The sequence below is a fragment of the Epinephelus lanceolatus genome, chromosome 8 (genome assembly GCF_041903045.1).
Source record: "Epinephelus lanceolatus isolate andai-2023 chromosome 8, ASM4190304v1, whole genome shotgun sequence".
In the NCBI taxonomy this organism is placed as follows: domain Eukaryota; kingdom Metazoa; phylum Chordata; class Actinopteri; order Perciformes; family Serranidae; genus Epinephelus; species Epinephelus lanceolatus.
This window is the reverse complement of record NC_135741.1, coordinates 25,289,745-25,306,507: the sequence shown is the minus strand read 5'-3', so window position 1 is coordinate 25,306,507 and position 16,763 is coordinate 25,289,745. Positions and strand designations below refer to the sequence as shown.

Genomic DNA, 16,763 nt, shown 5'->3' with positions numbered 1-16,763 from the left:
ACTGTCTTAAGTTACTGAATTTATGCACATCAGTCATTTCTTTGGACATCGGTTTTTGTCTTAACATTCAAATATTACACAGCGAGAATTCACCCTCAGCTCAGAATCAAACTTCTGTCCTTTTTATATTTATTATTTTTTATAACACTGTGCACAAGGATCAGACTGTCAGTCTGTTAGAGCAGCTCCGAAATGTTTATTGCACATAATGTGTAGGTCTAATTATTTAAATTTTAAAAATCGGTATGAAGCTTTAGACATGTAGTATCAATGACTAATGATCTCTATCACTGATGTCATTGGTTGCACTGATGGAACATAATTCCTATAGCCTAATATTGGGGATTATATGTTAATATTTCTGAGTGAGCAATGATGCAGCATTTCAGTGCCTTTAAATTTACTACATTTGTAGCTGAAATAAAGTCACTGAATGCTGTTGAGTCAAGATACAAATAGATGTCCAACATTTTAAAATCTACTGTATTTTAACCTCAATGTCTTTTCAAGTGCAAATCACCAAACATATTATTACTGGGTCAGACTGTGAGTTTACAGTCATGTCTTTATGTCTTTGATCTATAGCCTAGCCTATATGTTTTAAATCTTCCTGTTTTTCAGTTGCTGCCTCCTGTGTTTTTCCCCATTAGATTAAATCTGAACAAATATATTATTGTATATTATTAATATAATGTAATGTATCTACAGCCTGATACAGTCAGATTCCACCACTTTATCTTCATTAAGGAAATGCAAGTCTGATAAATGATGAATAAACAGACAACACTGAATAAAACTTTTTTATTAACTTTATGGTTAACTTATTTACATTTTCCTCGCTCTGACTCAGGCTCTCCTTTTTAAAGATAAACATGCACCGTCTGCTACACATGCATTAATATCTCTACATCCACTGGATTAAAATGGAGGCGCTGTCTTTTATTTACCTGTTGCCATGGTGAATCATGGAGTCGGAGCTCCATTGATGATGGCTTTTTATTGTCGGCTGAACTCAGAGTGAACATACTCAGAGTTGACTGAACTAACTCAAATCAGCTGTTCTGGAACCGGTAACTCAGAGTTTCCCATTTCAGGGTAAATCAACTCAGAGTTCAGGGTTAGACTCAGAGTTTGTTGAACCTCCTACCTGGAATACCCCTCTGATGTAGAATTTAAGCATGTTTCAGTAAACATGTGACAAGGTGCATCAGCGTCTGGCAACGCGAGGGGTGAAAGAAAACACCAATGCACATGAGTATTGCGATACGTGTTGTGATACTATATCAATTCTCAAAAACACATGATTTTTAATTAATTTACATGCAAAGATTCGTGGCAGTGGTTGATTTTGCTACAGATTTAAACTCCCAACTACTCATGCTGTAAGCTATCTTCAGTCATTTGACTTTTCCACTCTAGCATTATCACAAAGAACACAGGCCTATGAAACAGGCAGAGTCATAAAGGGTGCACCACTAGCTTCTCTTTTAAAATCGCAATGTATCGCATTGCTTATAATATTGCAGTATATTGTAAAATATTATTATTATATTGGGGCGGCAGTAGTTCAGTCCACGCAGACTTGGATTGGGAACCGGAGGGTTGCCAGTTTAAGTCCCTGTGGCACCTCTCCAGCTTCCAGTCCGCACTCTGCAGGTGCAAGGTGCCCTTAAGCAGAAACCCCACACCGCACCAGTGGCGTCGTACTATGGCTGAAGCTGTGTTGTCCCACTAGTTTAATGCATGTGTTTAATGTATATAAAAGGGGATGTACAAAGAGGTACATTTCAACTGCCGATTTAGATTGTGTGGTTTGTTTGCTAAATTCAGAGCACTGATGTAGCAGCAAACAATTATTCGTTACGTAAAGATATAGAGGAGTAACAGCGTCCTGAGCAGAGCATGAAGTCACGCTGCCTCAGTGTGTTGTAATCCAAGCTTGTCCGTTTTTTGTTTTGGTGGACGTTCCGGCCGCACGTGCATGTTGGTGCATGAAAGTCCCTGTGTGTGTGCATCCCACTGGCTCGCTCTTCGTCGCAGCTTTGGACTGTGCACATGTGTCACTGATATAGGGATGCCATCATTACTAGCTGTGATGACAAGATTATAAAATTTCTTGATTTTGTGTTGAACAACTAATCTGTTAATTGACATGAGCTGTTCTGCTCAGGGCTAATTTCATGTGTAGAAATGTCAAAATAAACCAAAAAGTTTAAGATTTAATTATTTTTGTTGCTTTGTACATATTAATTGAAACTATAATGCCTTCAAACTGTTTCCTGCTACATAAGAGCCATGTGTCATTGTGTTTCCCCGTCTGTAACTGTCTCCTGCAGGTGGTCACTGGGCCTGATGTATATTTAGTAGAGTTGTGAGTGAGTGGTGGAGGGTGGAGGGTAGAGGGTGTCAGTGGGAGGGGGCTCGGGAACAGTAGTCTATAAAGCCCGTGCTTTCACTCGTGCCTCCCCTGAGGAGCAGAGAGTGACAGAAGAGCAGCTCTGTTCTTTCTCTTTTTTCCCCCTTCGTCGTGACCACCTGTTTGCTCAGGATCCTCTGGAAACATGTCCAAGGATCTCCACCCAACCACGGACCCCACAACAATGGGGGTGGGACGCTCCATTGCTGTGCTGACGTCAGGAGGAGACGCCCAAGGTAAGCAGAGGATGAGGCTCTATTATGTCATCACAGCTTTATTTTGAAGTACTAAAATCTAAAATGAGTCAGAGGGGAGTAAAAGCCCTCAGACAGCATCTTCCCTGATGATGAGACTGAGCACAACATTGAATCCCAACCAGCTGCAGGAGCTGCGGCCTCTGAGCCAATAAAGTATCATGTTAATGCTCTGATCTGCACGACATCTGATTAAGTTCAGGAGCCAGAGAACAGAAAGGGCAAGCAACATTTTCCAAGATGTTAGAGTGGCACAGTTGAAGGCCAGCTGTCACAGGGTGATGGATGTCTGGCTGTGATGATAGAAAGATTATGTCTTGGATTCATGACACCACGTGTGTTTTATGAAGGTCCAGCAAAGTTTTAAATGTCCTTACATGTGACAGACAAAACACAGAGTCAGTTGTGTAGTAGATTAAGAAAATCATTAAGATATTTATACAGGCCGGGCATGGGATCTGATATCTAATTTCATCACGGATCACAGTTAGTTGTGGTGAATTTCCATTACTGGGATTATCATGGATATCATGTCCAGCAGCACCCAAAGAACCTGCTGGGCAACCAACAATAAAAGAGACTGTGAAAGCAGGCTGCACACACACCAACCTCAAAAACCACAAGATTTTAATCAAGCATTGGCATATTTTATATTCGAAGATATGATATTGTAATGTGATATGGCACAACTTCACGACCGTCAAAACAGTTAATCAAACCATGTAACTTTGAAATGTATTTCTATTTTTTCTCTTTCTTTCTCGCTCCCCTTTTTCCAATTTACTATTCTTACATTTTATTTTATTTTTTAATTTATTTCATTTTTGTCTTGTACCCCTTTTGCAGATTTAATGTTGTTACATTTTATTTTAGTTTAGTTTAGTTTCCTTCCCCTTTTACATATTTACTTTTGTTACGTTTCATTTTATTTTATTTTATATTATTTTTGTCTCCTTCCCCTTTTTCTGATTTACTTTTGCTACATTTTATTTTATTTTATTTTATTTTTGTTTCCTTCCCCTTTTACATATTTACTTTTGTTTCATTTTATTTTATTTTATTTTTGTCTCCTTCCCCTTTTTCTGATTTACTTTTGTTACATTTTGTTTTATTTTATTGTATTTTATTTTGTCTCCTTCCCCTTTTACTGATTTGCTTTTGTTGCATTTTATTTTATTTTTTAATTTTATTTTATTTTAGTCTCCCTCCCATTTTACTGATTTACTTTTGTTAAATTTTATTTTATTTTATTTTATTTTATTTATCTTTTTTCTTTTCATCCCTCTCCATTTACTTATTTACTCAATTATATTAAATTCATTTAATTTCATTTTACTTAATTTGATCTTTTTCTTTAGTTTTAGTTTGGGCATTGCTGTGCCATGCCATGGAGGGTGGCAGGCGGAGGGTTGGGGTTGGGTGGGCAGAGAAAGCTTAGCATGATTATATAATGAACCTTCATCTGTCTATTTCTGTGAAACTCAATAAGCTGAATATCACATTGATGAAAAGAAAGATATGATGCCATTTCAAATAGTTGAAAAGCCTGAAAAAAAAAAGACATGTGCCCCGTCTATTTGTTTCTTAACTAAATGTAAGATAAGGTGATTCCAGTGTGTTTAAGTTCAGCTTTAAGAGTTGTATTTTGATGATTATCGGGATGATATCATGAGCGGAATTATTTTGGCCAGGAAAACTGTGACATGAAATGTACTGATCATCTAATGCCTAACACAGGCTGTGTTTTCCTTTGTTAAACATAAAAACAGGCATTAGGCTCCTATAACAAATGACTCCATCAACTCTAATTGAAGTTTAACTGGACAGTATCTCATTTTCATGTCATATTCCTGTGCAGTCTCTCCAAACCTGCTCTACCCCTTTCTGTTATCTGCCCAAGTGTCCCCTTATTTTAACGTCTTTGAGGCTAATTTTAGTGATGATGACCTTTTTCTGGTATGAAGAAGAGAAACGCCCCCAATCCTCAGCTGCTGTCTGGTGAAACAAGAGCTGCAACATGCCAGGCGGCCACAACACAAGCTCACACTGTGGCCTTTAATGTACTGGACATCCTAGGGAGAGATGGTACACAAGACATACAGTCCTACAAACTATTTTTGTCTCATCTGGAGCCAGTGTGCAGGTCAAGTCACTAAAAAGTTAGGTCTTAAGATTATATCTGACAAGAAGTGTTGAACAGGCTCTGACATTGTCTTATAATGTGAGTAAATCTGACCTCAGTCATCATGTGTCATTTGTGTCTCAGGTATGAACGCTGCTGTGAGAGCCACAGTCAGAGTCGGTCTCTACACTGGAGCCAAAGTCTACTTTGTCCATGAGGTACGGGCCACATGCAGTGTACAGTGCACTGACATGTCATGATGCTGCAAATAAAGACAGCACAGGGATCCTGAAACTTTGCACTTTATCGTCATGCACCAAAACATCAAAACAATTCCTTGTATGAACATATCTGCTGTTTCTGACACTGATAAAAAGCAGTACATCAGGCATAACTGTGTCTTTGTTCAACCTCAGTGTGTGTTAACATGTTGCTGCAGGGCTACCAGGGTCTGGTGGACGGAGGAGACAACATTCGCCCGGCTACATGGGAGAGTGTGTCCATGATGCTGCAGCTGGTGAGTGATGTGCAGCCGAGTAAACACACTCAGAGCAGCGTTTGTGGTGTTCTATTTTTTATTTATGTCATTTTTTAAATTGTTTTCTCAAAGGAAAACCATACATTCAACACCTGTAAAATGTATCACAGCAAAATGTCAAAATATAGGCGAGGTACACCCTGGACAGATCACCAGACTATCACAGGGCTGACACATAGAGACAGACAACCATTCACACTGACATTCACACTTATGGGCAGTTTAGAGTCCCCAGTTAACCTAACTTGCATGTCTCTGGATTATGGGAGCAATAGAACCCCTAGAAAACCCATGCTGACACAGGGAGAACATGCAAACTCCACACAGAAGGGCCCTGGCTAGCCAGTGGATTTGTACCCAGATCATTTTGTGTGTGTGTGTGTGTGTGTGTGTGTGTGTTTTTAAGATCTAGTGTGTAGGATTAGTGGCATCCGGGGATGAGTTTGCCGAACTGAAATTTCTCCTGTGTGCCAAGTGTACAGGAGAACTACAGTGGCCAATGCAAAACCGGTGACGGCCCTATCTCGAGCTATTGTTTGATTTGTCCGTCCTGGGCTACTGTAGATCAATATAACAGACTCCATAGAAGAGGTCCCACTCCCTACATAGATATAAACAGCTCATTCTAAGGTAACAAAAACCCAACACTTTCCTTTTTTCAGGTGATTATACACTGATGAATACATAATATAAAACATTTCTGCGAATACATGTCCCTAAATCCTACACACTGAACCTTTAATTAGAAAGGCTGGAGCTCTTCAGGACATCACGTTACTGTAATAAAAACCCCTCATATTTAAATGTAGATATCTTGCCTCTCCATCAGTTTCGAAAATAATATTTCATAGGAGGAAATTTTGGCTATGTCGTCTATCCATTCCTTCACTGATATATCTCCTTTAGTTCTCTAGTGTCACAGCATAATGCCACATCAAGTGATAAGTAGTATTGTGCACCAGAAGATCTGGCGAGCATTAAGACCATCTTTCTTTGGCAAAACACCTAGTAGGCAAACAGTGAGGAAGTCATCACTGCATTGAATAAAGGTGATAATCTTAGACCATAGAAGGTTTATCATGGGACATGTATACAACATGTGTGAGAGAGGGCCACAAGTAACATCACCTCTCCAACACAAGCCAGAGCTTCTGTGTCCTAGTCTTACCATTTTACTCAGGATCCAATAAGTTCCACTGATAATTTTTTAATAATCAGATGTGTCTGCATTTGTTTGTGTTTCCCGGACACATACCTTTACTGCTGTCCAGCCATGCAGATGTAGTTTTGGTTTGTTTTTTGTTTTTTTTTGAGGAACACAGGTTTTATATCATAGAGATCCAACCACACTATCATTCAGTCCTTGACACCATTTTACTATTACAAAACAGTCTGAAGTGTCAAAAGGAAGCATTTAGATGCATAATTCAGATATTCCATGTCTTTTTAAATTTGTTTTTCAATACCTCTGGTACCGTCAATCCACCCTCTTAAGAGCTAGGACAGTATTGACAGTCATACCTCTAACACAGCATGCAAACTCTCCTTGTCAGTAGGTGGTCAGTAGTATCTGAAGGACAGATAAAATTGACCTTGGCCTGGCTGGACACAGAGGTTAATGAGAAGATTTATTTATTTATTTTGTTATATGGGCAAACTGATCCTTTAACCTTTAACACATCTACTCCACTTGCAGTCAACATCTTCCTCATTACAGGCGCTGATAACACGAGAAACATGAATTTTGAGTGATGACATTAAATGACCTTGTCCCCTGTAACTGAAGGATGATGGAGATGTAATCATACAGTTCGGTCTTGTTTCACGTTTCCTTCAATCATCTCAGTCCTGGGAGGTGAAGATGGAATGATGAAGCTAAGATTTATGAAGTGTGTGTAAGTGAGCGGTGGTTTTGGGAACGAGCCATGGTAAATTTCAAGGATATCACTTCTAAAGTGTCTATTTTATTTACTCAAAACAGGATGCAGCCTCACTCAGTGTGACTCCAAGGCATCTTAATGAGTCGCTCTAATGCACATCCCTCCTAATATTTTCAAGTAGTAAATATTGGATACCTGTGGTGGAAAATATTGTGGGGTTATATGTCAGCACTCACTGCATTATTACATTCTTCATCCTTTAAAGGAATAAGATGTTTGTGCATCAGTTACTGTATCTTCTCCTCTCACATGTCAGGGAGGTACTGTCATTGGCAGCGCTCGCTGCAAGGACTTCCGCACCAGAGAGGGTCGTCTGAAGGCAGCATGTAACCTAGTGAAGCTGGGCATCACCAACCTGTGTGTGATCGGAGGAGACGGCAGTCTGACAGGAGCCAACCAGTTCAGGACTGACTGGAGTGCACTGCTGCGTGACCTCATCCAAGCTGGTAAAGAGACAAATGTTGAGGGAAACTGTAAAATCCTGCAGCTGTATTCCCTCAGTTGTGTCAAAATCTCAGCCTGCACTCTCTGTTTCCTCATCCATCACTAAAAAATGGTATCATGTGCCTTCATGAGGAAGTGCCTCTAAAAAGTTTTCACCCCCTTGGACCTATTGGCTATGGTCAGTTTGGTTCAACCTCAACATCTCAACATCTGTTAGATGCATTAAGATAAAATTTGGTTCACACATTCATGGTCCCCAGTGTATGATCCTAATAATCCAATAAAATGGAAGGTATTCAACAGATCTATGATCAACGGGCGAGTAAAGGAAGAAATACTGTTTCCAGGCATATGTTTCTTGGTATCAATGTTACTATCGTTGTTCTTAAAAAATTTCTGCAGGTAAGATCACAGAAGCAGAAGCCAAGAAATCTTCCCACCTGAACATCGTGGGCATGGTGGGCTCCATTGACAACGACTTCTGTGGCACCGACATGACCATTGGCACTGACTCCGCCCTGCACCGCATCATTGAGGTGGTGGATGCCATCACCACAACTGCACAGAGGTCAGATATCACTGTAGCGCTCCCTCCATGCATACAGTGACGGACAAGATTAGTTTTATTTACTCAGTCACAGATTTATTCACAGATTCATTTTCTTATACAAAATATTCTTAACAACTCTACTTTTTTTTTGTATTTGTAAAAAATGCTCTCTGTTCATCCACAGCCACCAGAGGACGTTTATCCTGGAGGTGATGGGCAGACACTGTGGGTCAGTACCTTGTGTTTTTATCTCAACATGCATCACATAAACAAATTGCTGTTTCGTGTTTAGTTCAGGGTAAAAAATAACATTATGAACAGTAAAACCATCACAGATATTTTTAACAATTGCTTCATTCAAGGAATCCAAGTGGTTTAAGATGGTGACATTGTACTTATAATGTCCCTGTTTAGAGAGTCATTGCATCCTATCTGTCTTTCCCCTCATTTCTTGTCACATATTTATTGTTGGCTATTGAAACTAAGGGCAAAAAAAAACAGAATTTCATACCTCAACAAGTTGTTTCAATAGGGTTCACACAGTATATCAACATAAGGATGCAAGATGCCCTCAAAATAATGTTTACTTATGCCTGACGTATATTTTCTCAAAAGCCCTGAATCTTTCAGGTTTATACCTTCAACTTTGTGTCGTACAGATAATAATTTATGCCCCTGTTGTTTATCCTACTGTGCTGTTCCCTAAAGAAATCTCACATATTAGAGTAAATGTTCTTCTGTTGGCCTATTAAAGACCACATTCAGTTTGGATTGTTGATCCTTAATTTGTAATTAGAGCAGCCCAGATGATTATGGCATAGATCTAACTGACTTGTCAGCTTAACATTTACACTCCAGCATAGTGAAACAAAATTACATTTCAAGATTAGTAACCTCCTTCACACAAAATTCCTAGGCAAGGCAAGTTTATTTAAATAGCACAATTCATACACATCAGCAATTCAAAGTGCTCAACAAGTGAGCAGATAAATGAGTCACAGTAGAATACAGTTACTAATAAAACCACTAAAAGAGCCTCAGGAATAAAAGATTAAAAGGGAAGAGTGCATTAGATCAACTAAAAGAACATACATCAGTTAACAAAAGGAGAACAGCTGATGAGTTAGATTTGAAGCTGGCTACACTTGGAGCACCTTTTATACATATAGAGAGTTGGCACCAGTGCTGAAGAGCATAGCAGCTACACCAATTTTGTTATATAACTAAAAGAAGTAACATTAGACAAATTTTGCCTCTCTTCAGGTGGCAATACGAACAGTAAGTCAGTATCTGTTGTGTTATAGTGTCAGAATAATGAAGACAGGTGGAGAACAATTAGATGTAAAATACAATGAAGGCTCTTCAGGATGTTTTAATTGCAACTTTCATGTCATCCCCAAAGGATGTACAGATTTTTAGGCATTCTGTTTTCTCAAATGGATTGAAAAATGGTGCGTACAGCAGCTGAAAATGGGAAGGAAAACATCGCTCCAGGGTAGCATGTCCCAGACACCCTTACTGTAGGTTTGAGTTGAGTCCTGAGTGTCTTGCTCCCCCCCTGGTACAGATGTTGTTGGTAAATGGGTTTATCTTGTGTTTGTGTCTGGCTGCAGGTACCTGGCCCTGGTGACAGCTCTTGCCTGCGGTGCAGATTGGGTGTTCATTCCAGAGATGCCACCAGATGATGACTGGGAGAACCACCTGTGCAGGAGGCTGACAGATGTATGTGTGTCTTTATTTGCAGATGGAGATTCCCTCATCATGTGTAAACATAGTGTCAGTCAGATTGCACACACATATTTTTATTCCCTCTTTTTGTTTTTGTTTTTAGCAAAGAGCCCGAGGATGTCGTCTGAATGTGATCATTGTGGCTGAGGGTGCGATGTCCAGAGATGGCAAACCAATTACATCTGACCAGATCAAGAAGGCAAGTCCTTCTTTCTAATGTCAGTGTGGTAAAGTGTTATTTTGAGTTGTGCAGACAACATGCCGCTAACAGGTGGACTCATTTTTCACCAGCTGGTGACTGACAGGCTCGGCTTTGATACTCGCACCACTATCCTCGGACACGTACAGAGAGGAGGAACACCGTCCGCCTTCGACAGAATCTTGGTAAATGTCTCAATAAAACACCAACAGATAAAGGCCAGTGAGCACCTCATACACAGACACCTGATGATCTGACTGTGTGTGTGTGCGTGTCCAGGGCAGCAGGATGGGTGTGGAGGCAGTGATGGCGCTGCTGGAGGCCACTCCAGATACTCCTGCCTGTGTGGTCAGCTTGTCTGGGAACCAGGCAGTCAGACTGCCGCTCATGGAGTGTGTGCAAGTGGTACGTCAAAATATTTACTGTACTTTATTGCTTGTGTTCCTCTTTGTGTTCTGGAATTTTGTGTGCCCTGACATCCCAGTAAGGGGTTTCTTCATTTTTGTCTCTGTCGCTCACTTTGCTACAGACCAAAGATGTGACTGCCGCCATGGCCGAGGGCAGATTTGATGAGGCCATCAAGCTCAGGGGAAAGTGAGTATTGTCCTCTTAAATGTAGCGGAGTGTAATCATAATGAGCAGTCCCATTGATACATCATTTTAAAGCATCATTATTAATTCATAATTTGAAAACATGGGAAGGAAACAGAATTATTACCTGGTAAATGAAATGATCTTTTTAGTTAGATTTGACTTTTTATAATTTGGTCAATTTATTAATTGACTTAGATACTGTGAAAGTCTATAATAATTTTGTTGTCACACTCCAGGCTTCATATTAGCACAGTCTCAATGCAATGAACAGAGGAAATATACAAGATAAAGTACAAACAGAAAGTACAAACCCATCAGTCTTATCACAGAAATCGATTAATACCAGAATTCAAACAAGTAAAAAGAAAAGAGTGTATAGCTCTGAACAACCATTACTCAACCTTATTTATGGTGTGCAGGAGTTTTGAGAACAACTGGAACACATACAAGCTGCTGGCTCACATCAACCCCCCAGACACTAAGGTAAGGACCGTCCGTTAATAAAGATAAATTAAAAGTCAAGATTTTACCATTTACACCATTATTTTTTTTCTCAATAACTTACTCTTCTGTCATCTCCTTCTCTCTCTCTTACTGACCAGAGCAACATCAATGTGGCCATCATGAACATTGGAGCTCCCTGCGCTGGTATGAACGCTGCCGTCCGTGCTGCAGTCAGGATGGGCATCATCCAGGGTCACTCCATGTTGGCTGTCCATGACGGCTTTGACGGTCTGGCTCATGGACAGGTACATATATATTCCCCCCTTTGCCCAGACCTCCTTTTGTTATGATTTGGTGAAAAATACGTATATTTACTCTTACCTGTGCTGTTATTTATCAAGCTAGATTGTTTTGGTGTGAGTTGCAGAGTGTTGGAGATATCAGCCATAAAGATATCTGACTCCTCTCCAATATAATGGGACTAGATGTAGTGTTTAAAACGCCAAAAAAATCCATTTGAAAAGCTCAAAAGCAATGTCTCTTTCCAGAAAGCATGACCCGCGGTTAATGTAGATAATGTACAGACCTATTTTCTTTCTAATAAACTACACCCATGGTCCAATCTGCGACACCAGACTGGAGCTCAGACATCTGGAGAGAGCTCGGAGTGGAGTCTCTGCTCCTTCATGTTGAAAGCAGCCAGTTGAGGTGGTTTGGGCATCTGATCAGGATGCTTCCTGAGAGTCTCCTGTTAGAGGTGTTCTTGGCACATCCAAATGGTGGGAGGCCCTGGGGCAGACCCAGAACACGCTGGAGGGATTATACATTATATCTCATCTGGCCTGGGAACGCCTCAGGATCCCCCAGGAGGAGCTGGAAAGCGTTGCTGGGGAGAGGGACGTCTGGGGTGCTTTGCTCGGCCTTCTGCCCCTGCAACCCAGCTTCAGATAAGCCATTGAAAATGGATGGATGGATGGATGGATGGATGGATGAACTACATCTGTCAACTGCATCACCGTGCAGAAGGAAGCATGTTTCTACTGCTAGCTCACCTAGCACCACTGAGCTAGCTAACGTTACAGCTCAGCTGATACACTGTAAAACAAACCTTGAGTTATTTGCCTCTGTTTCCAAACAGTTGTTCATGTTTTAAAATTTGTTTTATAAAATATTCAGTATTTTTTTCTCATTTCAGGTTGAGCCTATCACCTGGACCTCAGTGTCTGGCTGGACTGGAAAAGGAGGCTCAATGCTGGGCACTAAGAGGTAAAACATGAGTCACTAGTCCTTTTTTTTTTTTTTTTTTTTAAGGCGGTACCGTTTCTGTCCTAATATTACAACTTCTCGCTGTGTAATTTTTCTCCCAAAGAACTCTTCCAGGTAAATTGTTGGAGGAAATCAGCCAGAATATTGCCAAATTCAACATCCACGCTTTGGTGATCATCGGTGGATTTGAGGTAAAAAGACATGACAGCAATTCTTCTTTAAAACCAGAGGTCATGTCAGTGTTGGCTGATCTCTCCCTCACCAGAACACCACTGAAACAAATCATCTTGTCCCTCGCTGCAGGCCTTTGTGGGAGGTCTGGAGCTGGTTCAGGCCAGAGAGAAATATGAGGAGATGTGCATTCCCATGGTGGTTATCCCCGCCACTGTCTCCAACAACGTCCCCGGCTCTGACTTCAGCATCGGTGCTGACACCGCCCTCAACACCATCACCGCTGTCAGTGCCTCAACAACATATAAACACAAATATGTACCAAACAAAACAGCCAAATTAATTTCTCCTGTGTTTCTTTTCTGCAGACCTGTGACAGAATCAAGCAGTCTGCGGCAGGGACCAAACGCCGTGTGTTCATCGTTGAGACTATGGGAGGATACTGCGGCTACTTGGCCACCATGGCTGGTCTGGCTGCTGGAGCTGATGCCGCCTACATTTATGAGGAAAAATTTGCCATTAAAGACCTGCAGGTGAGCTGATCACAGCATCTGTTGATCCAGGTTTCACATTAAAGAGTCTCTGCAGCTCAGACAGTGACATTTGTGTCTGTGGACTTCAGGTGAACGTAAGTCATCTCGTGGAGAAGATGAAGACAACAGTGAAGAGAGGTTTGATTCTCAGGTAGGTTTCAATGCAGGTGTGAAATGTATAGATTGTATCTTTCCAGATAACAGCACAATAATGTGTCACTTTAATTCGACGTTAGGAATGAGAACTCTAATGCCAACTACACCACTGACTTCATCTTCAACCTGTACTCAGAGGAAGGCAAAGGAGTCTTCGACTGCCGTAAGAACGTCCTCGGACACATGCAGCAGGTCTGTTCATGCTCTGAAGCGCCCAATCTACTTGGAATAGTTTTGTCCCCAAATCCCTAAATTACAATCTGATTGATGATGATCTGTTCTTTATTGACTGCAGGGTGGCACTCCAACACCCTTCGACAGAAACTTCGGCACAAAGATGGGTGCAAAGACTGTTCTGTGGCTGACTGAGAAACTCAAGGAGTGTTATAGGCATGGTATGTGAGCCTGAAATCAAATGTTTCTGTTGCACATTTTGAGAATTTATAATACCAACAAGCAGTTACTAAGTACATTTACTGTACATGGGGTGGGGGGCCCATAGAGAAAGCAGGCCATTGCAAGTGATTCAGTGTACCAGAAATATGCCTGTGTTTGAAGAGGAATGATAAAAGAAAAAAGAAAGAATGCATGTAAATTAAAAATTGTGCCATTTACTATATATGTCCTCAAAAAGGAAACCCATCTCTGTCATGGTTTATTCTCTCTTATGTTTTTATTTTTTGTAAACTAGTCAGTAGCAATTATGAACAAATAAATATGCTTATTCTACATAAACTATAAAATCTATAAATAAACTATTGAATTAAATTATTAAAAAACTTGGTTACTTTGCACAAATTATATGATTGTCTTATAAAATATGGTGTATTGTTGTATCAAACTACAGTTGATGAAATAGTTAAAATTTAGTAGTAAAATGCCACATACACATTAATGCATAAATAATCATAATCCAGTTATGTAATGTGTAGTCATATAACACTCACAGCACGGGGGGCAATAATGAATACTTCTAGTTTTGATACTAGCGTATATTATTTTGCAAAACCTTTATTTATCCGGTAAGTCCCTCTGACGTTGGGATCTCATTTTCGGTAAAGACCTGAGTACGTGTAAAAATAAATACATACGATACACAATGATATATATCAAAATATAAAAAACATGATGCAAAACTGTTAATACGTTTGTACTTTTACTTCAACTTGATTTTAATTACTGGACTTTTGCATGTAATGAAGTACTTTTACAATATGGTATTGCTACTTTACTTAAAGGAATACTTTGTATCTCCAAATGGCTATTTGTATATCAGTTACTCACCCTGTGTTACAATGAATTTGTGAAGAAAACTTAGCCTCCATGGTGAATTAAGAATCCAAAAGCAGAGAAAATTCTTGATGAGTCCTAGTAGTATATGTTTAAGAACAGCAAAACTACATCAAAACATCCCTTTACAAACTCACATTACTCGTGTGTTCAGTATAATCCAAATCTCATTTATCCAGTCGTATGCTCAGTACTTCTCAAACACATGCATTTTCACTAGAATCTTACTATTTAAAACTGAACTGAAAGGGAAACAGATCTATGTGCTCTTCAAAGCCAGACTCTATTGACAAAAAATTTAATTTTACCTCACTGATCATGGGAGCTGCTGGTCTAGCACTGCTGTCTGTTGTTTAGTTTGTTTGTATTACTGTGTACCTTTGGTGTTTTAAGGACTTAGTTTGAATTCACTTAAGTAACACAAACAAACTCACGGACTGAGGCAGAGGTAGACCAGCAGCTCCCATGTTCACTGAGGTAAAACTACTTTTTTGGTCAATGGAGTCTGGCTTTGAGGAGAGCAAGTTCTAAGAAGTTTTACTTCCACTTCAGTTTTAAATAGTGATAGTAATTTCAGTTCAATTCTCTGTTGGAAAGGGCTGTCTGTTTGGGAAGTGCTGAGCATATGACTGAATAATGAGACTTGGATTATACGAGGTGTGTGAGAGTTGGATGGATGTTTGTCATAGTTTTGCTGTTAAAGGCGGACCCCTTTTACTTCAGTTCATCAAGCGTTTTCTCAGTTTTTGGATTCTTCATTAGCTGAAGTTTTCCTCATGAATTCAACATAACACAGGGTGAGCAATGAATATACAAATGATAATTTGGGGGGTGAAACACTCTTTTCAATCAAGGATCTAAATACTTCCTCCACCACTGCCTACAAGAATTAATAACACTGTTTTTTGGAGGTTGATAGTAATGATGACTACATGGTATGTTAACTGTATTGTTTCACTTCCTGCGTGCATTAGGTCGTATCTTCGCCAACACACCGGACTCTGCCTGTGTGCTGGGCATGAGGAAGAGGGCGCTCACCTTCCAACCACTTGCTGACTTGAAAGGAGACACAGATTTTGAGTAAGACATGTTTCCCATATAATGTACTGTCCTGGTTACACGTTCAGTGGTGAATAATCTGCCTCCTCTGTCTGTTGCAGGCACCGCATCCCTAAGACACAGTGGTGGCTGAAGATCAGGCCCATCATGAAGATCCTGGCCAAGTACGACATCGAACTAGACACATCTGAACATGCCGACATGGAGCATGTGATCAAGAAGAGGAGTCCTATCGTGAAATAGGCTTAGTCTGCTCCCAAGAACAGAGCGAGGCAATTTTTCTGTTCCATTACATGAAGTATTTCTCTTATCCCATTAGTTGTCCACACACCTTGGTAAAAGAGCTGCAGTCTTATCCTTTCTAGTCACTGAAGTCCAGGTAATCTCAATCTGCAGCGATGCTCTGTAGCTCTCTCAGCTTCTAAAACCTTCAGTGAATTGGTTTTGAAAAAAGATACTAGATATCATGAAACAAATTAAAGATATATTTACAAAAATGTAATTGTTTGTCCTTTATGTGAAATAGAGCAGAATGTGAACTGTCCTGAGAAAAGGACAATTCACATAAAAAAGTATTAATTTGCAACAGTATCCTTGTATATGTACAGTAAAATGCTTCTAGACTACTCAGAAGTAAAGGTTGCTGCAGTTTTTATGACAAAGATGAGTGGGAGAAACAGCAACTGCAAAAGTAAACATTCAGGAAATACTGATACATCAATCCATCGTGTTGCATCCACGTACTACTGTTTATTGAGTCAGCTGCAGTTGTGGACAGGTAAAGATGGATGGTGCCTGGAAAATTGCCCGAAAATTGCACAGTAAATTTGAAATGACCGACTTCCTGTTGGATTTAAAGCATGGCTCAAGGAATCTTTTTTAAGTGTAGAGGTGATTCATCTGCCTCTGAAATTTTGTTCATCAAATTTAAAAGTGGGGGCTTTGAGGTCTCTGTAATCTGTGACATCCTTGTTGTACTGTTCTCTTTTGACAAGGCCTTCCAGACATATTTAAGATGTTTAACAAAATATGTCTGGTATGGTCCCACAAAATAAGTCC

General features: G+C 40.0%; 1 protein-coding gene across 1 annotated transcript; it reads left to right on the top strand.

Moving 5' to 3' along the window:
* Positions 1-2,454: 2,454 nt before the first annotated feature.
* On the top strand, positions 2,455-16,206 carry pfkma (phosphofructokinase, muscle a). The gene is made up of 22 exons (XM_033629747.2): positions 2,455-2,652; positions 4,937-5,010; positions 5,232-5,309; positions 7,527-7,716; positions 8,117-8,282; positions 8,449-8,493; positions 9,878-9,986; positions 10,096-10,191; positions 10,284-10,376; positions 10,471-10,596; positions 10,721-10,785; positions 11,205-11,268; positions 11,388-11,534; positions 12,425-12,495; positions 12,599-12,686; positions 12,799-12,951; positions 13,035-13,199; positions 13,289-13,350; positions 13,436-13,547; positions 13,651-13,750; positions 15,620-15,725; positions 15,806-16,206. The coding sequence occupies exons 1-22, from the start codon at positions 2,562-2,564 to the stop codon at positions 15,945-15,947; spliced, it is 2,343 nt and encodes a 780-aa protein (XP_033485638.1). The 5' UTR covers positions 2,455-2,561; the 3' UTR covers positions 15,948-16,206.
* The last annotated feature ends 557 nt before the right edge of the window (positions 16,207-16,763 follow it).